This window comes from Mobula birostris, chromosome 11 (genome assembly GCF_030028105.1).
Source record: "Mobula birostris isolate sMobBir1 chromosome 11, sMobBir1.hap1, whole genome shotgun sequence".
NCBI classification, from domain to species: domain Eukaryota; kingdom Metazoa; phylum Chordata; class Chondrichthyes; order Myliobatiformes; family Myliobatidae; genus Mobula; species Mobula birostris.
In genome coordinates this window covers 36,201,516-36,227,812 of record NC_092380.1, presented here as the reverse complement: position 1 = coordinate 36,227,812, position 26,297 = coordinate 36,201,516, and the positions used below count along the sequence as shown (strand labels likewise).

General features: G+C 44.0%; 1 protein-coding gene across 2 annotated transcripts; it reads left to right on the top strand.

The window, feature by feature from the left end:
- The first annotated feature begins 1,089 nt into the window (after positions 1-1,089).
- On the top strand, positions 1,090-26,173 carry LOC140205483 (complement C1q tumor necrosis factor-related protein 1-like). Of its 2 annotated transcripts, XM_072273091.1 has the most exons (4): positions 1,090-1,457; positions 8,842-8,856; positions 10,439-10,700; positions 23,999-26,173. In XM_072273091.1, the coding sequence occupies exons 3-4, from the start codon at positions 10,445-10,447 to the stop codon at positions 24,544-24,546; spliced, it is 804 nt and encodes a 267-aa protein (XP_072129192.1). In that variant the 5' UTR covers positions 1,090-1,457; positions 8,842-8,856; positions 10,439-10,444; the 3' UTR covers positions 24,547-26,173. The 2 variants fall into 2 exon arrangements, with proteins under 2 accessions (XP_072129192.1, XP_072129193.1); XM_072273092.1 differs by lacking the exon at positions 8,842-8,856.
- The last annotated feature ends 124 nt before the right edge of the window (positions 26,174-26,297 follow it).

Sequence of the window (26,297 nt, the reverse complement as noted above, 5' to 3'; positions counted from 1 at the left end):
TTTGTGAGTGTGCGTATGTGTATGTACGTGCATGTGTGTGTCTGTATGTCTGAGTGTATGTGTCTGTATATGTGTGTGTATGTGTATGTATGGGTGTGTGCGTGTGAGTGCATGCGTGATTTTTGAGTGTGTATGTGTGAGTGAGTGTCTGCGTGAATGTGAGTGCATGTTTGTAAGAGTGTGTATGTGTGAGTGTGTGTGTGTGTTTGTGTGCAAATGCATGTGAGAGTGTGTGAGAGTGTGAGTGACAGTGTGAGCATGTGAGTGTGTGAGTGTGAGTGTGTGCGCGTGTCTGTGTGTGTGTGTTTGAGTGTTTGTATGTGTGTGTGAGTGTGTGAGTGCGAATGTGTGAGAGAGAGAGTGTGAGTGTGTGTGTGTGTGTGTGTGTGTGTTTGAGTGCGCGTGTGCGAATGTGTGAGAGTGTGTGCGTGTATGCAACTGTGCCACCACCCACCCCTGCCACTTCTGCTCTGCTACCTGTCCCAGACCCCTCCTGTGGCATTTCACCCTCGCCATTCCCAACATCCCATACTCCCACCAGATTTACAAACTCGCTGTCTGCTCCACGTAGACAAATACAACACTGTGCAAAACTCTTACACTCTCTAGCCATATATATGTGACTAAGACTTTTATATATAAATAAACAGACACACACACACTCACACACACAGCTGTTTTTCATTCTGTTGGGGATGATGGACAGCTGGAATAACTTTGAACTTAAAATTATGTTGGTTCACTCATTCCAAAAGGCTCATAATTTGATACATAAGCTTCAGTTTGTCTCTGAAACCCTTCCTCCCTTTTTCAGGTCAAAAAAAGCACTTAGTCAGGATAAATAAATTTGACAGAACAAGCTGATTTTTCTAGCTGAGTCTAAGGATTTTCCCCTCCCTCCCTCCCTCTCTCTCTCTTTCTCACTTTCTCTCTTGGTCTCTCTCTCTCTCTCGGTCTCTCTCTCTCTCTCTCTCTCTCTCTCTCTCTCTCTCTCTCTCTCCCCCTTTCTCTCTCTCTCTATCAACTGAACTAATCCCTGTTGTTTAGCACAGCCTGTTAAGACATATAGACTCTGGGGAAAGAGACCAAGAGGGCATTTGCAGGAGCGAGAGGAGAGAAGGAGGTAGAAACGAGAGAGTGGGAGGGAGGGAAGCAGAGGTATCCGGACAGCATTCTGTAGAGCGGGGTTGGAGTGAGCTGAGAACAACTGCCAAGTTTCACTAATGACTTCAGATTCCTTGAAGTATTCTGTGAAATTTCAGCAGCTCTCATGTGAACAACACAACAGAAGGACAGAAGACAGAAAACAAAGAACCAAGACAAATGGTTAAAAAATTAATTTAGCTCTTCAAATTAGAACAACATAACCAGGAGAAAATAGAGTGGTAAAATTTCTTTACTCCTAAGACATTTTTCTTTGTCTGTGCTCGAAGATTTGCTTCTGAGAACCGAAGCCGGTAAGTCTGTTTAACTATTAATCCATCTTGAGCAGCTGATCGTGCCTCATTCTTGATACTCGCGAGACTCTCACTTTGGCTGAGGGCCAAGGGAAGGTAGGGGAGATTTTGATGGTTCTGGGGTTGCATGTTTATTGGAGGGTTTTCTCACATCTCAGGAGAAGGAATCCACGGGCAAAGAGGACATGGGAGAGCTTAGGCAAGGAGCGTTCAGGGTGTTAGTGGGGGGGGCGTAGAATAGTGGCAGAGGGGGAAATTTAAGGGGAACGTGGAAGTAATGATTGACAGTTAACGGGTCATTTCACAGCCTGGGAACAGTCACCTTGGCCCATCGTGTCTGCATTGACCATGATGGCAAGCTTCACTAGTCTCATCTGCCGGCATCCTTTGTGTGTCTGTCTAATTGCCTCTTAAGCATCGTATCAGCTTCTCTCACTTCCCCACCAGAGGTTTCCAGATATCTACTACCCCCTGTGTAAAAACCTTCCTCACAAATCTCTTTTAAACTTTCCTTTTCTCACCTTAAACCTATGCCCTGTAGTATTTGACATTTCCCTGGGAAAGCTGCTTACTATCTACACTCAGGAGGCACCTGATAAATTGGCCACTGAGTGTATTTCAATATGTTTGTGATCTTCTGCTGCTGTAACCCATCCACTTCAAGGTTCAATGTGTTGTGCATTCAGAGATGCTCTTCTGCACACCACAGTTGTAACATGTGGTTATCTGAGTTACTCTCGCCTTCCTGTCAGCTTGAACCAGTCTGGCCATTCTCCTCTGACCTCTCTCATTAACAAGACATTATTATTGCCACAGAACAGCCATTCTCTGGATGTTTTTCTGTTTCTTACATTATTCTCTGTAAACTCTGGAGATTGTTGTGTGTGAAAATCTCAGGAGATCAGCAGTTTGAGATACTCAAACCGCCCCATCTGGCACCAATAATCATTCCACAGTCAAAGTCAGTTAGATCACATTTCTTCCCCAATCTGATGTTTGGTCATGGAGTTGTAGAGTCATAGAGAAGTACAGCACAGAAGCAGGCCCTTCAGCCCATCTAGTCCAAGCCAAAACCATTTAAACTGGCAACTCCCATTGATCTACATTGGGACCATAGCCCTCCATACCCCTACCAAGCTTTGCTTAAATGTTGAAATCGAGCTCACATGCACCACTTGCGCTGACACCTTGTCCCACACTTTCATGACCCTCAGACTGAAGGAGCTTCCCCTCATGTTCCACTTAAACTTATCTCCTTTCTCCTTTAGCACATGACCTCTGGTTGTAATCCCACCCAAACTCAGTGGAAAAGAACTTGCTTGCATTTACCCTATCTAAACTCCTCATAATTTTGAATAACTCTGTCAAATCTCCTCTCAATCTTCTACGTTCTGAAGTATGCAGTCCTAACCTATTCAATCTTTCCTTATGACTCAGATCCTTCAGACATAGCAATATCCTTGTAAGAACAATAATTGAACTACTTGACCATGTCTGCATGCTCTTATGTATTGAGTTGTTGCCACATGATTGGCAGATTAAATATTTGCATTAACAAGCGGGTATACAAGTTTATCTGTAGGTTTTTGCAAATAAAACAGCGGAGGCGTTTTATGTTTCAGAAAAGCCATGGCAACTCATTTATTGAACACCACAGAAACTGAACATAAGGCGTGTTAAAAACTGTTTATGTAATTACATCATTAGGTCAGACCAGCCTCATGAAGTGAAACCCCAACTCAATGTCGGTAGTTGTGAATTACTTACATTTCTCCCAATTACAACCTAATAAAGTGGCTACTGAGCGTGTAGCTCTCATAGTGTTATATCCTGTACTTCTGTCGGATTTCTCCTGAGCTTCTAACATTCCAGAGAAAAATACCCAAGTTTGTCCAATCTCTCCTCAGAACTAATACTTGAATTCAGGCAGCATCTTGGTGAACCTTCTGCACCCTCTCCAAAGCCTTCACATCCTTCCTGTATTGTGGTGACCAGAACTACCCACAATACTCCAAATGCTGCCTAACCAAAGTGTTATGCAGCTGCAAAGTGACCTCCCAATGTTTATACTCATTATTTTCTTGTCATTAACATCAAGCAAAGGTCTATAAATTTTATCTGAAAATGGCAGCTCTTGAATGATATAAGTGCAGGGTTATGGAGGGGGGGACCAGAAGGGCCTAACTCAATGTCAGTTAAAACATTTCATGCTTCCTGCAAAATCAGGAAATTGTATAAGTGTAGAAGGATGCACTGGCATTGGAAAAGGTCCAGAGGTGGTTTCCAAGAATGATCCTGGGAATGAAAGGGTTAACATATGAGGAGTCTAGGGTTTAGAAGAAGGAAGGGGGATCTCATTGAAACTTGCAGAATATTGAAAGCCCTGGATAGAGCGGGTGTGGAAAATCTGATCCTAATAGTGTGAGAGTCTGGGACCAGATGAACAGGGGTTCATTTCCCAGCCATTTTTATGCCATAGACCAATGCCATTAAGCAAGGAGTTCATAGGTCCCAGATTGGGACCCCCTGGAATAGAAGGACATCCCTTTAGAACAGAGATGGGAAGGAATCTCTTCAGACAAAAGGTAGTGAATATGTGGAATTCATTGCCACGGGTGGGTGTGGAGACCAAGTCGAAGGGCCCGATACTGCTTGTATGTTTTATGGTCTTGTATAGATCATTCAGAAGAATGGAGTGAAAACTTTAGGAGCTTTTTGCTCTGCCCCCCCCCCCCCCACCTGGGGGTTTTATTCATGGATTCATTAATAGATTAGCAAGTGGGTGTATACAAACTGAACAGGCTATACACGTGCACTGCTGGGGTGTACCTAAGCTCTGTATTCTTGCATGAATATGATGGGTCAAATAGCCTCCATCCATGCCCCACTTTTCGATGAGCAGGAACGTGTTCTTTGTCTAACCCAATCCTACTAACAGCTCCAAGCATGGACGTTGCCGTTTCTTGGATGAACTTTCCATCTGAAGGAAGAGTTTGCCAGAAAACTCTCCTGGGCCCCATTAAGAGGTTGGTGCCATCGAGCCCCTCGGCAGGATCCCAGCCTCTATGTGTACTCCCATATCCAGAGTCACAGGCACATCTGTAAATGGGCTCAAACTCTCTGTACAGTTTAGTTCAGCTGAGGCCAGTGGGAAACTTGTCCAAGACAAAAGCACCACACAACTTGCATGGAGTGATGAAGAGACTTCAGGAAAGGGGAAGCCGGTTGAAAATATAACAGTCCTCATTGAGGGCTCAGCAGTGAAAAGGGTGCGCAGCTTCAAGTTCCCTGGCGTCAAGATCTCAGAACATCCATTCTGGGCCCACGCTATGATGCAACCATGAAGAAGGCACTCCAGTGTCTCTACTTCATTAGGAGTTTGAAGAGCTTTGGTATGTCACCAAAGACTCTTGCAAACATTTACAGATGCACAGTAGAGAGCAGTTTGACTGGTTGCATCACCACCTGCTATGGCAGCTACAATATGTAGGATGGAAAGAGGCTGCAGAGGGTTGTCTAACACGGGCACAGCCCTCCCTGCCATCGATGACATCTTAAAGAGGTGATTCCTCAAGATGTCAGCATCTATCGCTAAGGACTCCCTCCCTCCAGGACATAACCTCTTCTCATTACTACCTTTGGGGTGAGGTCCAGGAACCCGAAGACATCACTCAGAGGTTTAGGAACAGCTTCCTCCTCCTTGTTGTCATCAGGTTTCTGAACAGTCCACGAACCCATGAACCCTGTTATTCCTCTTTTGCACTATCTATTTTTTGTAACTTATAGTAATTTTTTGTCTTGCACTATAGCCATAAAACAACAAATTTCATGATGTACTGTATTCAGTGATGATAAGCTTGACTCTGATTCTGAAGAGGCTGTAAAATGTAGGCCCAAAGGCCTAACCAGTCAAGAACTTTTCCCTTTCTCCACTGAAGGTAGGTATTTTAGATCTGCAATGCAAATAGCTGTACCTTATCCATGGTTCACTTAGTTCAAAGGTTCAAGTCTCACTTCAGAGACTAGAGCCCAAGGAGCTTGGCTAATTCCCCAAATGCAGAAAGAACCAGATGTGATGCTAAAATGAGCTGCTGCCTCTTATTGCCTTGGATGATCAAGGGAGTTTTCACATATCTTTATCCCAGCCTGAGATCACAAAAACAGAAGGGGCAGCACAGTGGCTTGGCAGTTAGCACAATCACCCTACAGTGCCAGCTGTAAGATCTAGATTCAATTCCCTCTGCTGTCTGTAAGGAATTTGTACATTCTTCCCATGACTGCAAAATGGTGAGATTATGTAGTAGTAGTCATTATGTGCATATTGTGTACATGTCCATGGAATTGGAGCCAGTGCTGCAAGATACATTGATACACAACCTAATATCATTAAAGCATCAGCAAGGATCCCTCCAGCCTGGACATTTCTTTCTTCACCCCTCTGCCATTGGGCAGAAGAGGCAAAAGCAAAAAATCATGTACTCCATATGCACAGATACAATGGAAAATTTACTTGCAGCAGCATCACAGGTACTTATCAGCACTGACAAGATACATATAAATATAAATTAGATACAGTTTTTACAAGAAAGTACACAATTGGAGCAAAGTAAAATCAAAGTCTATTGTAGCACAAAGAAGTCTTAGCTAAACTGTAGTTGCTAAATTAGTGATATATACACTTTGATAATAAAATTACTTTGACTTTGACATTGAACCTGAATCATTAGTTCAGCAATTACAGTTTAGCTAAGACTAAGCTCAGTGCATAAAAGCATTCAAACATGGCCAAGAGGTTCAATTGTTGCTTAGACCAAACATCAGAATGGGGAAGAAATGTGTTCTACGTGGCTTTGATCGTGTGCCAGATGTTGAAGGGTGTGAGGAAAGAGAAGGTGAGTGTTGTTACTATTACAAGGGAGAAGATGCTCAAAAATTTGAAAGACCCAAGGGCACATAAGTCTCCCAGGCCAGATGAACTGCGCCCTAGTGTTCTGAAAGAGGTAGCGGTAAAGATGGTGGAGGCATTAGTAATGATCTTTCTAAAATCATTGGACTCTGGCATGGTGCCGGAGGACTGGAAAATTACAAATGTCACTCCACTCTTTAAGAAAGGAGGAAGGCAGAGGAAAGGAAATTATAGACCAGTTAACCTGACTTCAGTGTTTGGGAAGATGTTGGAGTCTATTGTTGAGGTTATGGACTACTTGGTGACACAGGACAAGATAGGACAAAGTCAGCATGGTTTCCTTAAGGGAAAATCTTGTCTGACAAACCTGTTGGAATTCTTTGAATTAATAACAAGCAGGATGGACTAAGGAGAATTGGTTGATGTTGTATACTTGGATTAAGACTTTTAACAATGTGCCACATGTGAGGCTGCTATTACAGGGAAGATTCTAGCATGGATAAAGCAGTGGCTGATTGGCAGGAGGCAAAGATTGGGAATGAAAGGAGCCTTTTCTGGTTGGCTGCCAGTAACCAGTGGTGTTATAAAGCAGTCTGTGTTAGAACCAATTCTTTTTACATTATATGTCAATGATTTGGATAATGAAATTGATTGCTTTGTTGCAAATTTTCCAGATGATATGAAAACAGGTGGAGGGGCAGATAGTTTTAAGAAAGTAGAGAGACTACAGAAGGACTTAGACAGATTAGGAGAATAGACAAAGAAATGATAGATGGAATACAGTTTTGAGAAATGTATGGTCATGCACTTTGGTCAAAGAAATGGAACTATTTTCTAAATGGAGAAAAAATACAAAAAAAACTGAGGTGCAATGGGACTTGGGAGTCTTTGTGCAGTAAAGGTTAGTTTATAGGTTGAGTCTTGTTGGCGCGTGGCCAAGTGGGTAAGGCATTGGTCTAGTGATCTGAAGGTCGCTAGTTCGAGACTCAGCTGTGGCAGCCTGTTGTGTCCTTGAGCAAGGCACTTAACCACACATTGCTCTGCAACGACACCGGTGCCAAGCTGTATCGGCCCTAGTGCCCTTCCCTTGGACAACATCGGTAGCGTGGAGAGGGAAGACTTTCAGCATGGGCAACTGCCGGTTTTCCATACAACCTTGCCCAAGTCTGCGCCCTGAAAACCTTCCAAGGCGCAAACCCATGGTCTCACAAGCCTAATAGGTTGGGTCTTGGTGAGGAAGGCAAATATGATGTTAGCTCTAGTTTCAAGAGGACTAGAATGTTATAATGAAACTTTATAAAGTGAGGCCTTACTTGGAGTATTGTGAGCAGTTTAGAAAGGATGTGTTGAAACTGAAGAGGGTTCAAAGCTGGTTCACAAAAATGATTCCAGGATAGAAAATCTTTTCATATGATCAGCATTTAACGGCTCTGGGCCTGTATTCATTAGAATTCACAAGGATGAGGGTAGACCTCATTGAAATCTATTGAATGGTGAAAGGCCTTGATAGAGTGGATGTGGAGAGGTTGTTTCCTGTGGTGGGAGAGTCTAAGACCAGAGGATACTGCCTCAGAATAGAGGGATGTCCTTTTAGAACAAAGATGAGGAGGAATTTCTTTAGCCAGAGGGTGGTGAATCTGTGGAACTCTTTGCCACAGGCAGCTGTGGAGGCCAAGTCTTTCAGTATATTTAAGGCAGAGGTTGATAGATTCTTGATTAGCCAGGGCATGAAGGGATACAGGGAGAAGGAAGGAGATTGGGGCAGAGAGGAAAATTCGATCAGCCATGATGAACAGGTGGAGCAGATTCGATAAGCCAAATAGTCTAATTCTGCTCCTATATCTTATGGTCTTATGATAAATTTGCTGATGTGGATGTAGTGGTGGTGTTGTAGGTTAATGGGTGGAGCTGTTGATCAGCCTGACGGATTTGTGGAAGCCTTATTCCCGGGACGGCAATGGCCAATTTCAGAAGACATCCTTTTAAACTGAGTGGAGGGAAGTTCAGGGGACATGTCAGAGATAAGTTTTCTATTACACAGAGGGTATTAAATGTCTTGAATTAATTGCCAGAGGTGGTGGTAGGTTCTGATATAACAGGCTCTCTTAAGAGATTCCTAGATCGGCACATGGGCAAAAGAGGAAAGCAGAGGATTAAGTGGGTGGAAGAAGTTATATGGGAGGGAAGATTGATCTTGGAGTAGTTTAAAAGGTCAGCTTAACTGTGGGCTGAAGGGCCTGTTTCTGTGCTGTACTCTTCCCTGACAGTGAATATAGGATTGGCTGGAGGGCCTGTTTCTGTGCTGTACTGTTCTGAGTTCTATGTAGCACACGCAACATGCTGGGGGAACACATCAGGAGAGGAATGAAGAGTCAATATTTCGAGATAATTGGGCCTTTCTGATTAAGGATCTTAGCTTGAAATATTGACACTATATTAATTTCCTTTGATGCTGCTTGACCTGCTGAGCTCGTTCAGCATTTTGCATGCACGGTACTCTTGATTTTCACCATCAATATTTTATGTTCTATGTTTCATGTTCTGTGTCCTGTCTTTATGTTGTTTTCTATGTTATATGTTCTTTGTTCCATGTTAGGCCAGGCCATCCTTCAAAGGACCAGTTCCTTTACGAAAACTCTATACAGACATAACTCTAACAGACAAATTAAGGCAATCTGTTATAGAAGATGGATGGTGGTCATTTCCTGCTGCTTGTTCTCCATGCTTCCGATCTCTCACTAACTCAGTATTTGTGTGATTCCATGGCACAGCCATAAATCACAATCACCTTCCTTGCCCATTCATTCTTGTGATAATTAGCAGTTCCCTGATCCAAAGGTCTGGATTATTTACTACCTCACTGCTTGCTTGAAGAGAAGCAGAGAGCACATGAAAGTTATAAGCAATAGTGATGTGTCTCATATTGAGAGGCTGAGCAAAAGGAAAATTTATCTTCTGAAGACAGATGATTTGCAAAGGTGTTACCACTATTTTGATATTTGATCTTTCTGTTTGATAGGCAGTCAGTGTTTCAATCTACATGCTGGTTATAGAGCACTACAGCACAGAAACAGGCCTTTCAGCCCATCTATTCTGCGCTGAACTGTTATTCTGCCTAGTCCTATTGGCCTCCACCTGGACCATAGCCCTCCTCACCCCTCCCATCCATATACTTATCCAAACTTCATTTGTGTCGCAATCAAACCCACATCTACCACTTCCACTGGCAGCTCATTCCACGCTCGCACAACTCTCTGAGTGAAGAAGTTCCACCTCAGGTTTCCCTTAAATATTTCACCTTTCACCCTTAATCCCCTAGTTCTTGTCTCACTAGTGTAAAAAAGGCCTGCTTGCATTTACCATACCTCTACCCATCATAGTTTTGTATATCTTTATCAAATCTCCTGTGCTCATTGACTGTTCTTCATCAAGTTATGGTATTGTTGCACTGTTGTAACTATATGTTATAATTATGTGGTTTTGTTAGTTTTTTCAGTCCTGGTCTGTCCTGCGTTTTGTGATATCACACCGGAGAAAATAATGTATCATTTCTTAATGCATGCATTACTAAATGACAATAAAAGAGGACTGCGTGTCTTCATAATCTAAAAAATCTCCCCTTATTCTCCTATGCTCTGGGGAACAAAGTTCTAACCTATTCAAACTTTCCCTGTAACTCAAGTCTGATATCATAGAGCACAGAACACTTCAGTTCATGAACTTCAGCCCACAATGTTGTGCCGGACTAATTCAATGAGTCATCAAATCCCCAACTAAACTAATCCTTTCTTCCTACACAATGTCCAGATCTTCACAATTCCCACACATTCATGTGCCCCTGTAAAAGTCTGTGAATGCCTCTATCACATTTGACTCCAGCACCTCCACAGTGACATCCTTTTTAAATGCCACTCAGGTCTTTTGCAAATATTTCCCCTCTCAAATTAAACCTATACCCTTTGGTTTTAAGCTCCCCTTTCCTGAAGAAAAGACGGTGACCATCCACCTAATCTACGTCCATCATGACTTTATGGCATTTGCTCTTGGAAAAGATGTCTCTTTTTGTGTTTTACAGTCAGCAATGGTGACTAGAAGGCTTCGGGGACACATCCTGGTCTTCATTTTATTGACGCCAGTGACTGGGGCTCCATCCAGCGAACCTGGTGTGGAGAGAGCATCGACTCAGGACATGTGTATCCGCTGTTGCGACCCCCATGAGTACACCATGCCTCCGTCTGGAGAGGGCAACCCGTCGTCGAGCCCGCACCAGGGCACTTATAGCCCTCCCTACCCCATGCCTCAAGTCTACCCTCATATCAACATTACCATCCTCAAAGGTAATCAAATGGTTTCCCATCATGGCATTACATACTGGTGTGAACATTTCGGAACTCTCTCTCCTCCTTTCTTACATTTCTCAATGCCAATGTTTGACCTCCACATTACAAAGCATGAACGCATGATTGGAGATTAAGTCGAATGAAATCTCCAATGAGCTGTCGGCTTTGGACAACTCACTCACGAGAACTGCTGCTATTTTAATTTCAGCTTTTACTTTCTTTGTAGGGTTTTGGTCTTCTGATCATCTCTCAAACCATTACCATTCATGACATATCACACAAAGAAGCTTAAAGTGCTGGAGGAGCTCAGCAAGTCAGGCAGCATCTATGGAGGGAGATGACAGTTGATTTTTCGGGCCGAGACATTTTAATAGGAATGGTCAGAATCCCAATCCAGTTTATTGTCCCTGTAATAGGGCATGAAATTTATCGTTTGGCAGCAGCGGTACAACGCAATATAGAATTTTTAAACTCTAAGTTACAATTAGAAAATTAAATAAATAGTGCCAATAGTGAGGGAGTGCTCATGGACCATTCAGAAATCTGATGCCAGGGAGAAGGCTGTTCCTAAAACATTGAGTGTGTACCTGCAGGCTTTTTTACCTCCTCCCTGATGGTAGTAGTGAGAAGAAGGTATTCCTGGGTGGTGGAGGTCCTTATGATGGATGCATTTTTTATGAGTTATCGCCTTTTCAAAGATGTCTTCAATGGTGGGGACTTTAGTAGTTCCTATGATGGAACTGGCTGAGTCTGCAGCTTCTGCCAATGAAGTACAGAGAAAACGTACAGAGGAATTAACAAGGATGATGCCAACACTGGAGGACCTGAGTTATAAGGAAAGATTGAATAGGCTAGACTTTATTCTCTAGTACGTAGAAGATTGAGGGGAAATTTGATAGGAGTACACAAAATTATGAGGAGTATAGATTGGGTAAAAGCTTTTACCACTGAAGTTGCATGAGACTAGAACAAGAGGTGATGGGTTAAGGGTAAAGATGAAACACTTGAAGGGAACATGAGGGGAAAACTTCTTCAATCGGAGTGTGGTAAAAGTGTGGAATGAGCTGCCAGAACAAGTAGTGCTTGCGGTTTTGATTTCAACGTTTAAGAGAAATTTGGATATGCGATGGATGGAAGGGTTATAGAGGGCTTTGGTCTCGGTGCAGGTCAATGGGGTAGGCAGTTTAAATGGTTCAGCATGAACTAGATGGGCCAAAGGGCCTGTTTCTGTGACTCTGACTCTAATGAAGTCTTAATAACGAGTCTTGGCCAGAAATGTCAATCTTTTATTCCCTTCCATGGATGCTGCCTAACTTGCTGAGATCCTCCAGAATTTTGAGTGTGTTATTCAAGATTTCCAGCATCTGCAAAATTTTGAGTGACAAAAAACTTAATCTGATTTTAATTGCCCCATGGAAAAAACAATAACTATTGGGGGAACTCATAGGGTAAGGCAGCATCTTATGGATGTAGGCACATGGCCAAGTGGTTAAGGCATTCGTCTAATGATCTCTAGGTCGCTAGTTCGAGCCTCAGCTGTGGCAGCGTGTTTGTGTCCTTGAGCAAGGCACTTGATCACACCTTGCTCTAGTGTCTGTGCGAGGAGTGGTGCCCCACACAGACTTCCAATCTGCTCCTTGTAAGGCACTGAAATGCCCGACGCAAGCCTTTCATGGTCTGAGTCAGTGTTCCCTTATGGAGGGAGAGGGATGTTGAGTTTGCTAGAAAATTAAGTATAGACACAATACTGGAAAAAGTAATGTCTGAAGCAGCGCATTATCTTAAGTCATTATTACTTCATCGTCCATGATCTCAAGTGCTTTTCCTTTGAATTGCTTCCACAACCTGCCACTTACAAGGAACTATTCACCTGAGCCTCCACATCTGTTTCTTTACCTTGTTAGAATGGTGTGCAGAGATTACGGAGAAAGCAACAGATGAGATTGTGGATGGATTTGAAAACACTGACAAGAATTTTTAAATCAAGGCATCGCCGAACCTGAATTCCATTGGCAACTCCAAACCACAGTAATTCTAAGAAGTATATAAGTATACAGAGTATCGAGCCCTGAACTGAACACAATTCTCCTGAATGGACTCAACCAGACTTTTATATAACTGCATCTTAACCTCTAACCCTTCATGGACACCCCGCTCTGGTCTTCTACCTGCTCTGGATCTCTTTACCTTCCGCCGTCTCCGTCTCCGAGCCTACTTCTTCGGTAAGGACTCTTCCACCCCCACCGATGACCCCTTCTCCCGTCTTCAACCCTCCTCTTCTTCATGGACGCCCCGCTCTGGTCTTCTACCTGCTCTGGATCTCTTTATCGCTAATTGCCGACGGGACATCAACCGTCTCGACTTCACCGCACCTTGTCCCCATTCCAACCTCACTCCTTCCGAACGCTCTGCTCTCCACTCCCTCCACACTAATCCTGACCTTATTATTAAACCCGCCGATAAGGGGGGTGCTGTTGTAGTCTGGCGTACTGACCTCTACCTTGCCGAGGCACAGCGACAACTCACGGATACCTCCTCTTATTTACCCCTCGATCGTGACACCACTAAGGAGCACCAGGCCATTGTCTCCCACACCATCACCGACTTTATCCGCTCAGGGGATCTCCCATCCACTGCTACCAACCTTATAGTTCCCACACCCCGCGCTTCCCGTTTCTACCTCCTACCCAAGATCCACAAACCTGCCTGTCCTGGCCGACCTATTGTCTCAGCTTGCTCCTGCCCCACCGAACTCATTTCTGCATACCTCGACACTGTTTTATCACCCCTTGTTCAATCCCTTCCGACCTATGTTCGTGACACTTCTCATGCTCTTAAACTTTTCGATGATTTTAAGTTCCCTGGCCCCGACCGCTTTATTTTCACCATGGATGTCCAGTCCTTATATACTTCCATCCCCCATCAGGAAGGTCTCAAAGCTCTACGCTTCTTTTTGGATTCCAGACCTAACCAGTTCCCCTCTACCACCACTCTGCTCCGTCTAGCGGAATTAGTCCTTACTCTTAATAATTTCTCCTTTGGCTCCTCCCACTTCCTCCAAACTAAAGGTGTAGCTATGGGCACCCGTATAGGTCCTAGCTATGCCTGCCTTTTTGTTGGGTTTGTGGAACAATCTATGTTCCGTGCCTATTCTGGTATCTGTCCCCCACTAAACCTTCGCTACATCGATGACTGCATTGGCGCTGCTTCCTGCACGCATGCAGAACTTGTTGATTTTATAAACTTTGCCTCCAACTTTCACCCTGCCCTCAAGTTTACCTGGTCCATTTCCAACACCTCCCTCTCCTTTCTAGATCTTTCTGTCTCTGTCTCTGGAGACAGCTTATCCACTGATGTCTACTATAAGCCTACTGACTCTCACAGCTATCTGGACTATTCCTCTTCTCACCCTGTCTCTTGCAAAAACGCCATCCCCTTCTCACAATTCCTCCGTCTCCGCCACATCTGCTCTCAGGATGAGGCTTTTCATTCTAGGACGAGGGAGATGTCTTCCTTTTTTAAAGAAAGGGGCTTCCCTTCCTCCACTATCAACTCTGCTCTTAAACGCATCTCCCCCATTTCACGTACATCTGCTCTCACTCCATCCTGTCGCCACCCCACTAGGAATAGGGTTCCCCTGGTCCTCACCTACCACCCCAGCAGCCTCCGGGTCCAACATATTATTCTCCATAACTTCCGCCACCTCCAACGGGATCCCACCACTAAGCACATCTTTCCCTCCCCCCACCCGCATTCCGCAGGGATCGCTCCCTACACAACTCCCTTGTCCATTCGTCCCCCCCATCCCTCCCCACTGATCTCCCTCCTGGCACTTATCCGTGTAAGCGGAACAAGTGCTACACATGCCCTTACACTTCCTCCCTTACCATCATTCAGGGCCCCAAACAGTCCTTCCAGGTGAGGCAACACTTCACCTGTGAGTCGACTGGGGTGATATACTGCGTCCGGTGCTCCCGATGTGGCCTTTTATATATTGGCGAGACCCGACGCAGACTGGGAGACCGCCTTGCTGAACACCTACACTCTGTCCGCCAGAGAAAGCAGGATCTCCCAGTGGCCACACATTTTAATTCCACATCCCATTCCCATTCTGACATGTCCATCCACGGCCTCCTCTACTGTAAAGATGAAGCCACACTCAGGTTGGAGGAACAACACCTTATATTCCGTCTGGGTAGCCTCCAACCTGATGGCATGAACATCGACTTCTCTAACTTCCGCTAGGCCCCACCTCCCCCTCGTACCCCATCTGTTACTTATTTTTATGCACACATTCTTTCTCTCACTCTCCTTTTTCTCCCTCTGTCCCTCTGAATATACCTCTTGCCCATCCTCTGGGTCCCCCCCCCATCTTTCTTCCCGGACCTCCTGTCCCATGATCCTCTCGTATCCCCTTTTGCCAATCACCTCTCCAGCTCTTGGCTCTATCCCTCCCCCTCCTGTCTTCTCCTATCATTTTGGATCTCCCCCTCCCCCTCCAACTTTCAAATCCCTTACTCACTCTTCCTTCAGTTAGTCCTGACGAAGGGTCTAGGCCTGAAACGTCGACTGCACCTCTTCCTACAGATGCTGCCTGGCCTGCTGCGTTCACCAGCAACTTTGATGTGTGTTGCTTCATATACTAGTCTCCTTCAGATAAAAGCCAACTTTCTGTTAGAGACAGGCATCTGTTTAATATCTCATCTGAAAGAAGGTTGAATTGTTTTACTGGAAATTTTAACAGAGTCAGGCGGAAACTTATTAAACTTCCCGTGCCTTGTGATAGCTTGATCAAGGCTTGAAGTATATAATTTACCATCTGTGCACAGTACTCTGCATGGGAACAGCTCTGGGAAGTCAACTGATTTTACTGAAAAGTATAACACAGCAGTGAAGTTCTGACCTGCTGCAAATTATACACTGTCAAATGTAATCTCCATCTACTGTCAGAGGCAACTCGCTGGAGTTTAGAAGAATAAGGAATGATACCACTGAAACCTATTGATTATTGAAAGGCCAAGATGGATTGGACATGGCGAGGGTGTTCCCTATAGTGGGGCAGTCAGCTTTAACTCACAGAGATGCCCCTTTAGTACAGAGATGAGGAATTTTTTTTTTAGCAGGAAGGTAGTGAATCTGTGGAATTCTTTGCCATGGATGGCTGTAGAGGCCAAGGTATTAAGTATCTTTAAGGCAGACACTTATAGGCTCTCGATTAGACTATAAGATTTTTAGATATAGGAGCAGAATTAGGCCATTTGGCCCATTGAGTCTATTCTGCTAATTCTTTATGGCTGATCCAATTTTCCTCTCAACTCCAGCCACTGCTGCTCTGTTATCATCCCTGCCAGGGCTCTTTTCCAATCAATTCTGGCCAAATCCTCTCTCATGTCTCTGAAATCCCCTTCACTCCACTGTAATACTGATACATCTGGCTTTAGCTCCTCCTTCTCAATTTTCAGCGTGAATTCAATTATATTATGATCACTTGCCCCTAAGCATTCCTTTACCTTGAGCTCTCATCAATTCTAGTTCATTTCACAACACCCAATCCAGAATAGCTGATCCCCTAGTGGGCTCAACCACGAGATGCTCGAAAAATCCATCCCAAAAGGTACTCTAGAAATTCCCCTTCCAGTAATACGACACCAACCAGATTTTCCCAATCTACCTGTATATTGAAGTCCCCATGACAATTGTAACATTGCCCTTTTGGCATGCATTTTCTATTTCCTGTTGTAATTTGTAGGCCATATCCTTAATATTATTTGGGGTTCTCCCATCAGGGCCTTTTTACCCTTGCAGTTCCTTTGCTCTATTCACAATGATTCAACACCTACTGACCCTATGTCATCTCTTTCTGATGATTTCATTTTGTTTTTTTTTACCAACAGAGACATGCCACCCCCTCTGCCTTCCTCCCCATACTTTCGATATCATGTGTATCCTTGGAAATTAAGCTCCTAGCCATAATTTTCTTGCAGCCATGATTCAGTGATGCCTACAACATCATACCTGCCAATCTGCAACTGAGCTGCAAGTTTATTCCATGTACTGCACGCATTCAAATACGTGCAGTCCTGTGCTCACCCCTGTCAATTTTGTCCTCCTTTTATGTTGTAGCTCAACCTTTTGACTGCAATTTTACCCTATCAACAGCCTCTCCTCACCACACATTGCCTGTTTGCCAACCAGCTACCTCAGCTTCAGCACTATCATCCGCCTTTCCTCCCACACTCCTTTCATTGAAATATACACAGCTCAGGACACTAGTCGCACCATGCTCAACCTTTTGATTCCTAACTTTATCTGAGGTCTTACCAACATCTGTCTCCACAACCTCTCCACTAACCGCTCTGGCACTCTGGTTCCCATTCCCCTGCAACTCTAGTTTAACCCCACCCTGCAGCATTAGCAAACCTTCCCACTAGAATAGTAGTCCCCCACCAGTTCAGGTGGAAACTGTCTTGTCTGTACAGGTCCTACCTTCCCTGGAAGAGAGCCCAATGATCCAAAAATCTTATGTCCTCCCTCCTACACCAATTTCTTAGCCACATTTTAAACTGTATAATCTTCCTAGTTCTGGCCTCACTAGCACGTGGCATGGGTAGCAATCCTGAGATCACAACCCTGGAGGTTCTGCCCTTTAACTCAGCACCTAACTCCCTGAACTCCCTATGCAGAACCTCATCACTTGTCCTACCCATTCATCCTCCACATGGAACATGATTTCTGGCTGTTCACCCTCCCACTTAAGAATGCTGAGGACCTGATTCAGGATATCCCGGATCCTTGCACCCGGGAGGCAACATAACATCCGGGAATCTCGATCTCACTCACAAAACCTCCTGTCCATTTCCCTAACTAACGAATCCTCTATCATGACAATGTTCCTCCTTTCCCTCTTTCCCTTCTGAGTCTCAGAGGCAGACTCAGTGCTAGAGTCCTGACCGCTGTGACTCTCCTCCGTTAGGTCATTCCCGCACGCCCCCCCCCCCCCCGATAGTATTCAAAGTAATATACCTGTTATCAAGGGTCTAGCAAGGGTGTCAAAGGTTATGAACAGAAGGCAGGAGAATGAAGTTGAGAGGGATAATAAATCCCAAAATGCAACGAAGGAGCAGACTTGATAGGCTGAATGGCTTAAATCTGCTCCTTTGTCTTATGATTTTCATGGATTCAGACAGAGCGTGTTTTGTGTTTGGAGCACGGACTGTCACTTGGGTGATTCATGCAACTTGGTGTTCAGGAAGAGTTTGAGGAAGGTGGTTTCAATCACACTAATAATCCAATTACAGCTTTTAGCACCTTCTTGGTTACTAATGGAATGAGAGAACATCAATGATCATTGTGATCCATCACTCCCTGATTATTTTTCAGACTGCTTCTCACTGGGCAATGCAAGAGAGTGACTCCCAAAACACACACAAAGTGTTGGAGGGGCTCAGCAGATCAGGCAGCATCTATGGAGAGCAAAATGCAGCTGATGTTTTGGGCTGAGGCCCTTCATCAGGACTGGGCGCAAAATGTTGACTGTTTATCCTCTCCATAGAAGCTGCCTGACCTGCTGAGTTCCTCCAGCATTTTGTGTGTGTTGCTCTGGATTTCCAGCCTCTGCACAATCTCTTGTGTTTGGTTCCAAATCAGCCTCCCCTCCATAGACTCTGTCTGCACCTCGCACTCAGTTACGCAGCCAGCATAATCAATGTCACCACTAAACCTAGGCACTGTCTCTTTCCCCCCCTTCCATCAGACCAAAGGTACAAACACCTGAAAACATACCCTAAGTCTCAAGGACAGCTTCTAACCCCCTGTTCTAGGACTACTGAATGGTTCCCCAGTATAATTAATTGAACTTGACCTCACACTCTACCTTGCACATTGTCTACTTGTACTGCACTTTCCCTGTAGCTGTAACAAGTGCACCTAGGTGTGGAGCAAATTCAGGACTCAATAGTAGAAATTAATGATGAGGATTAATTTGGAGAATAATACAGAGAATAATCAAATTAAGAGTTCACTTGTGCACATAGAATGCAGTTCACACAGAACTCGGATCTAGGACTCAATGATGAGCACTGGTCCGGAGTCACCTTAAATAGAACATAAAACACAGAAAACCCGTGCAGGTTGAAATCAGGACTAGTCACTCAAGAATGAGAAGCATAATGAAACCGTATTCACATAACGAGCGTCACTAGAAACACAGAGACTACTTAATGATAAAAGTAGTCGTTAAACAACTCTAATAAACTCAAATAAATGACAATCAGGTGTGTCAGGACCTGCCGCTGCCCAGTGCCCCTTGCTGGTGTAAAGGGTTCATGTCAAGCTGCTACTCTTTCTACTGCATTCTGTTATTGCTTTGCCCTGTACTACTTCAATGCATTGTTGTATTGAATTTATCTGTACAAACAGTGTGCAATACAAGCCTTTCACTGTACCTCGATAATGTGACAATAATGAATAGATTGCCAATCCAATTCCAATTCCAAATCCAAATCCAAAGCCAATTCCAAATCCAAACCAATTCCAATTCCAAATCCAAATCCAATCCAATTCCAAATCCAATTCCAAAGCCAATTCTAATTCCAATCAACTCATGGCATTTCCCCTTGTAAATTTGGTTACGGCTCAGTGGACACAATGAAGTTTTCAGTTTCAAATCCCACTTCTAGCACTTGAACATATTTTGTATGTTATAAACTCTTTTACACTTCAGCAGCAGGGACACTAGAGTGTAAAGATGGGGCAACATCCAAGACCTTGACACTTCCAATAAAAGATCCCATCTCACTTGAGTTACACTGCTGAGAACACAGTAATCAGAGGAAACCCTGCCTCTAATCAAATCTTTTGCATTTAATTAGTTTACAATTTATTTTAAATTCCATCTACTTGTATCTATATTTTCTAGATATTATAAGAATGTAAGATAATAATTTGTAAACATAAAATAACTTCTAATGGAAACTGGTAGTGTAGTTACAGAGATGATCTTTCTCCTAAGTGCTGTGTCTAAACCAGGGATGGGTCTCAGAACAAGGGGAGAGGACTAAGGTTAGGAGGTGAGAAGACATTTCTTTACTCAGAGGGCAAGTCACTGGAATTTCCTCTCCCAGACTCATTTTCTGAATTCGAAACAAGGATGATAAGTGTTGGAGTCAGTGAAATCAAGGGATATGAATTGCCATTCGTTAGCTGCATGAAAAGGTAGTTCAGATAATAACCCCTGACAGTTTCAGGTCTTCAGGCCTCTTGCCCTGGATCACGTGAAAGTCAAAATGAAACCTTATGACAAAAAAAATTGTTGAAGGTAGTGCAGTGAATGTGACATATGTGGATTTTAGTAAATTGTTTGACAATGTTACCATGGTATGCTCATTCAGAAAGTCAGGAGGCATGGGATCCAGAGAAACATGGCTATATGGATTTAGAAAGCAGAGGGTGGATGCCGAAGGAGCATATTCTGGCTGGAAGTTAGTGAGTAGTGGTGTTCTGCAAAGATATTTATGGGACTCTTGTCTTCTGTGATTTTTATAAATGACTTAATGAAAGTGGAAAGACTAATTAGTAAGTCTGTCGAGGATATGAAGGTTTGTGGTCTTCTCAATGGTGTAAAAGTTTGTCTTAAGTTACAGTGGGACATTGATAGGATGCAGAGATGGGCTGAGAAATGGCAGATGGAGTTCAATCCAGAAAATTGTAAAGTGAAACACTTTGGAAGGTTGAATTTGAAGGTCGAATGCATTAATTGGGTCAAAGGGATCTTAGAGTCCTCATGTATAGATCCCTCAAAGTTACCGCACAAGTAGACAAGGTGCTTAAGAAGACCATAAGACATAGGAGCAGAATTAAGCAAGTCAGCTCATCTGCACCGCCACTCAATCATGAATGATGTATTTTCCTCTCAACCTATTTTCCTGCCTTCTTCCCCATAACCTTTGATACCCTTACAAATCAAGAATGTATCAATCTCTGTCTTAAATATACCCAATGACTTCACCTTGTCGTGATGGGAGATTTTAATTTCCCAAATATCAATTGGCATCTGCCTAGAGCAAGGGGTTTAGAAGGGGTGGAGTTTGTTAGGTGTGTTCAGGAAGGTTTCTTGACACAATATGTAGCCCACAAGAGGAGAGACTGTACTTAATTTGGTATTGGGAAATGAACCTGGTCAGATGTCAGATCTCTCAGTGGGAGAGCATTTTGGAGATAGTGATCATAATTCTATCTCCTTTACAATAGCATTAGAGAGAGACAGGAACAGACAAGTTAGAAAAGCATTTAATTGGAGCAAGAGGAATTATGAGGCTATCAGGCAGGAAATTGGAAGCTTAAATTGGAAACAGGTGTTCTCAGGGAAAAGTACGGAAGAAATGTGGCAAATGTCCAGGGGATATTTGTGTGGAGTTCTGCATAAGTACGTTCCAATGAGACAGGGAAGTTATGGTAGGGTACAGGAACCGTGGTGTACAAAGGCTGTAATAAATCTAGTGAAAAAGAAAAGAGAAGCTTACAAAAGGTTTGGAGAGCTAGGTAATGTTAGAGATCTAGAAGATTATAAGGCTAATAGGAAGGAGCTTAAGAAGGAAATTAAGAGAGCCAGAAGGGGCCATGAGAAGGCCTTGGTGGGCAGGATTAAGGAAAACCCCAAGGCATTCTACAAGTATGTGAATAGCAAAAGGCTAAGGCATGAAAGAATAGGACCTATCAAGTGTGACGGTGGGAAAGTATGTATGGAACCGGAGGAAATAGCAGAGGTACTTAATGAATATTTTACTTCTGTATTCACTATGGAAAAGGATCTTGGTCATTGTAGTGATGACTTGCAGCAGACTGAAAAGCTTGAGCATGTAGATATTAAGAAAGAGGATGTGCAGGAGCTTTTGGAAAGCATCAAGTTGGATAAATCGCCGGGACAGATGATACGTACCCCAGGCTACTGTGGGAGGTGGGGGAGGAGATTGCTGAGCCTCTGGCAATGATCTTTGCATCATTAATGGGGATGGGAGAGGTTCCAGAGGATTGGAGAGTTGAAGATGTTGTTCCTTTATTCAAGAAAGGGAGTAGAGATCGCCCAGAAAATTATAGACCAGTGAGTCTTACTTCAGTGGTTGGTAGGTAGATGGAGAAGATCCTGAGAGACGGGATTTATGAACATTTGGAGAGGCATAATATGATTAGGAATAGTCAGCATTGCTTTGTCAAAGGCAGGTCGTGCTTACGAGCCTGATGGAATTTTTTGAGGATGTGACTAAACACATTGATGAAGGAAGAGCAGTAGATGTAGTGTATATGGATTTCAGCAAAGATAAGGTATCCCATGCAAGGCTTATTGAGAAAGTAAGGAGTCATGGAATCCAAGAGGACATTGCTTTGTGGATCCAGAACTGGCTTGCCCACAGAAGGCAAAGAGTGGTTGTAGACGGGTCATGTTCTGCATGGAGGTCGGTCACCAGTGGTGTGCCTCAGGGATCTGTTCTGGGACCCTTACTCTTTGTGATTTTTATAAATGACCTGGATGAGGAAGTGGAGGGATGAGTTAGTAAGTTTGCTGATGACACAAAGGTTGGAGGTGCTGTGGATAGTGTGGAGGGCTGTCAGCCGGACATTGATAGGATGCAAAACCAGGCTGAGAAGTGGCAGATGAAGTTCAACCCAGATAAGTGTGAAGTGGTTAATTTTGGTAGGTCAAATATGATGGCAGAATATAGTATTAATAGTAAGACTCTTGGCAGTGTGGAGGATCAGAGGGATCTTGGGGTCTGAGTCCATTGGACACTCAAAGCACTTGCGCAGATTGACTCTGTGGTTAAGAAGGCGTACGGTGTATTGGCCTTCATCAATCGTGGAATTGAATTTAGGAGCCGAGAGGTAATGTTGCAGCTATATAGGACCCCGGTCAGACCCCACTTGGAGTACTGTGCTCAGCTCTGGTTGCCTCACTACAGGAAGAATGTGGAAGCCATAGAAATGGTGCAGAGGAGATTTACAAGGATGTTGCCTGGATCGGGGAGCATGCCTAATGAGAAAAGGTTGAGTGAACTCGGCCCTTTCTCCTTGGAGCGACGGAGGATGACAGGTGACCTGATAGAGGTGTATAAGATGATGAGGGGCATTGATCGTGTGGATAGTCAGAGGCTGAAATGGTTGCCACAAGAGGACACAGGTTTAAGGTGCTGGGGAGTAGGTACGGAGGAGATGTCAGGTGTAAGTTTTTTACTCAGCGAGTCATGAGTGCGTGGAATGGGCTGCCGGCAATGGTGATGGAGGTGGATACGATAGCATCTCTTAAGAGACTTTTAGATAGGTATACGGAGCTTAGAAAAATAGAGGGCTATGGGTAACCCTAGTAATTTCTAAGGTAGGGGCATGTTCGGCACAACTTTGTGGGCCAAAGGGCCTGTATTGTGCTGTAGGTTTTCTATGTTTCTATGTTTCTAACAGCCATCTGTGCAATGAATTCCAGATATTCATAATCATCTGGCTCAAAAAATTCCTCTTCATCTCTGTTCTGAAGGGACATCCTTCTATTCCGAGACTGTGACCTCTGGTCCTCGGCTCTCCCACTATTGGAAACACCCTTTGACTACTCTCTGTAAGCCTTTCAGTATTTGGTAGGTTTCAATAAGATCCCCCACCTCCTTCTAATCACCACTGAGTAGAGGCCCAGAGCCATCATCTGTTTACCCCTTCATTCCTGGAATCATTCTTATGAACCTCCTCTGGACTCTCTCCAATGCCAGCACATCCATTCTTAGATACGGGGCTTAAGACTGCCCACAATACTTGAAATACCATCTGGCCAATGTGTTATAAAGCTTCAGTATCACATCCTTCTTATAGCTCGTAGTCCTCTCAAAAAGAATAATAACATTGCATTTGCCTTCCTTACTACCAACCCAACCTGCAAGTTAACCTTTAGGGAATCTTGTACGAGACTCCCAAGTCCTTTTGGACCGCTGATTTCTGAATGTACTTCCCATTTAGAAAATAGTCTATGGCTTCATTCCTGCTGCTAAAGTACATGGCTATACACTCCCTAAAGTGTATTCCATCTGCCACTTTGCCCATTCTTCTAATCTCTTCATGTCCTACTACTTCCTCAACACTACCTGAACTTCCACCTATCTTTACATCACCTGCAAAGTTGGCCACAAAGCCATCAATTCTGTCATCTGCATCATTTACATATAAGATGAAACAGAGCAGACATGGCACCAACCACTTACTGCACATTCTCCACTCCCTACCCCTGCTAGCGAATTCTTGACATCCTCTTGTTTTTTCAGGTGAGAAAGGAGAGAGGGGAGATCGAGGACCTCAGGGAAAGCTGGGAAAGGAAGGGCCTATGGGTCTCCGAGGCCCCACAGGAGCCAAAGGGGACCAGGGCCAAGCAGGTATCCCAGGAGATTCTTACAAGCAGCACTACTCAGCCTTCTCAGTAGGCCGCAGGAAAGGCCTCCACAGCAGCGACTACTACCAAACCTTGATCTTTGACACAACGTTTGTGAACCTTTATGGTCACTTCAACATGTTCAAGGGCAAGTTCTACTGCTACATCCCAGGGATCTACTATTTCAACCTCAACATCCACACGTGGAACTTCAAAGAGACCTACCTTCACATCATGAAGAACAACCAGGACATGGTGATCTGCTACGCCCAGCCCAGCAACCGCAGCATCATGCAGAGCCAGAGCATCATGCTGGAGCTACAGCAGAATGACGAAGTGTGGGTCCGCCTCTACAAACGTGAGCGGGAAAACGCGGTCTACAGTGACGATGTTGACATTTATGTGACCTTCAACGGTTATCTCATAAAACCCAACCTGGACTAGGAACCCCCTCGATTTTCCATACACCCTTCACTTTTCCATCCTGCTTCACTTTATAGGAAACATCTTCGGTTATTCCATTGTGCTTTACATGGGACCTCAGCTTATGTCAGCAACACTCACTCACCTGGAATCACTCATGTTGGTTTTATTGTTTGATCCACATAGATGCCATCATCATCATTATATGCCATGTCGTATGTATGATCATGGTCTCAAGGGCATGATTCTTCTTGGCAAACTTTTCTACAGAAGTGGTTTGCCATTGCCTCCTTCTGGGCGATGTCTTTACAAGATAGGTGACCCCAGCCATTACCAATTCTCTTCAGAGACTGTCTGCCTGGAGTCAGTGGTCACATAACCAACACTTGTGATGTGCACCAGCTGCTCGTACGACAATCCACCTCCTGCTCCCATGCCTTCACATGACCCTGAGCAGGTGCTACACCTTGCCCAAGGGTGACCTGCAGGCTAGCAGAGTGAAGGAGCACCTTATGCCTCCTTTGGTAGAGATGTATCTCTACCCTGCTACTCAGCATAGATGGCAGTATATTAATTAAGCTGCTTTGTTAAAGCAATGATAAAAAGAGCAAAAATAATGCTCACATGTAGGCCTTTAACTCTGATCTATATAAAGGACAAGTTTCAAAAAGTCAATGATTTCAGATTTTAATATCCTCATAACAGGAGTGCCCCAGGACTGAGATCAAGTGTAATCACTCAGTGGGTTTATGCTTGAAGGAGCAAGGTGCAGATATTTAATACAGCTACCATTTTACATTCATAATTACTTCAGTTGAGTAAAGAATTATCATTCATTCAGGATGCCGCAAAGAGCTTTCCACCCAATGAATTTCAATATGAACTGTTGGCACTTTTTAAATAAACTTTGATTTCTTTTTATAGAAAAAAGTAGGGAAAAAATTCAGTAATTTGGAACGTTGCCAGGTGTAGTGGTGGAGGTAGATTTGATAGAGGTGTTTAAAAGGTTCTTAGACAGACACATGCAGAGAATGGTGTGGGGGGATGTGCGTTATGTGCAGGAAGAACATGGAGCACAGAATATAGACACTGCTCGGGCCATCAGACCTACAATTGTGTGCTGATCTTGATGACAATTTATACTCAATGTCCTCCTCCTGCATATCATAAGACCTTAAGACCATAAGACACAGGAGCGGAATTAGGCCATTTAACCCATCGAGTCTGCTCCCCCTTCCATCATGGCTGATTTATTACCCCTCTCAATCCCATTCTCTTGTCTTCTTCTGTAACCTTTGACATCCTGACTAACCACGAACCTATCAACCTCTGCTTTAAGTATGTCCAATTACTTTGACTCCACAGCCATCTGTGGGAATGAATTCCACAGATTCATCACCCTCTTAGAAACCATAGAAACCATAGAAACTACAGCACAGAAACAGGCCTTTGGCCCTTCTTGGCTGTGCCCAAGCATTTTCTGCCTAGTCCCACTGACATGCACACGGGCCATATCCCTCCATACACCTCCCATCCATGTATCTGTCCAATTTATTCTTAAATGTTAAAAAAGAACCCACATTTACCACCTCGTCTGGCAGCTCATTCCACACTCCCACCACTCTCTGTGTGAAGAAGCCCCCCCCAATGTTCCCTTTAAACTTTTCCCCCCTCACCCTTAACCCATGTCCTCTGGTTTTTTTCTCCCCTTGCCTCAGTGGAAAAAGCCTGCTTGCATTCACTCTATCTATACCCATCATAATTTTATATAC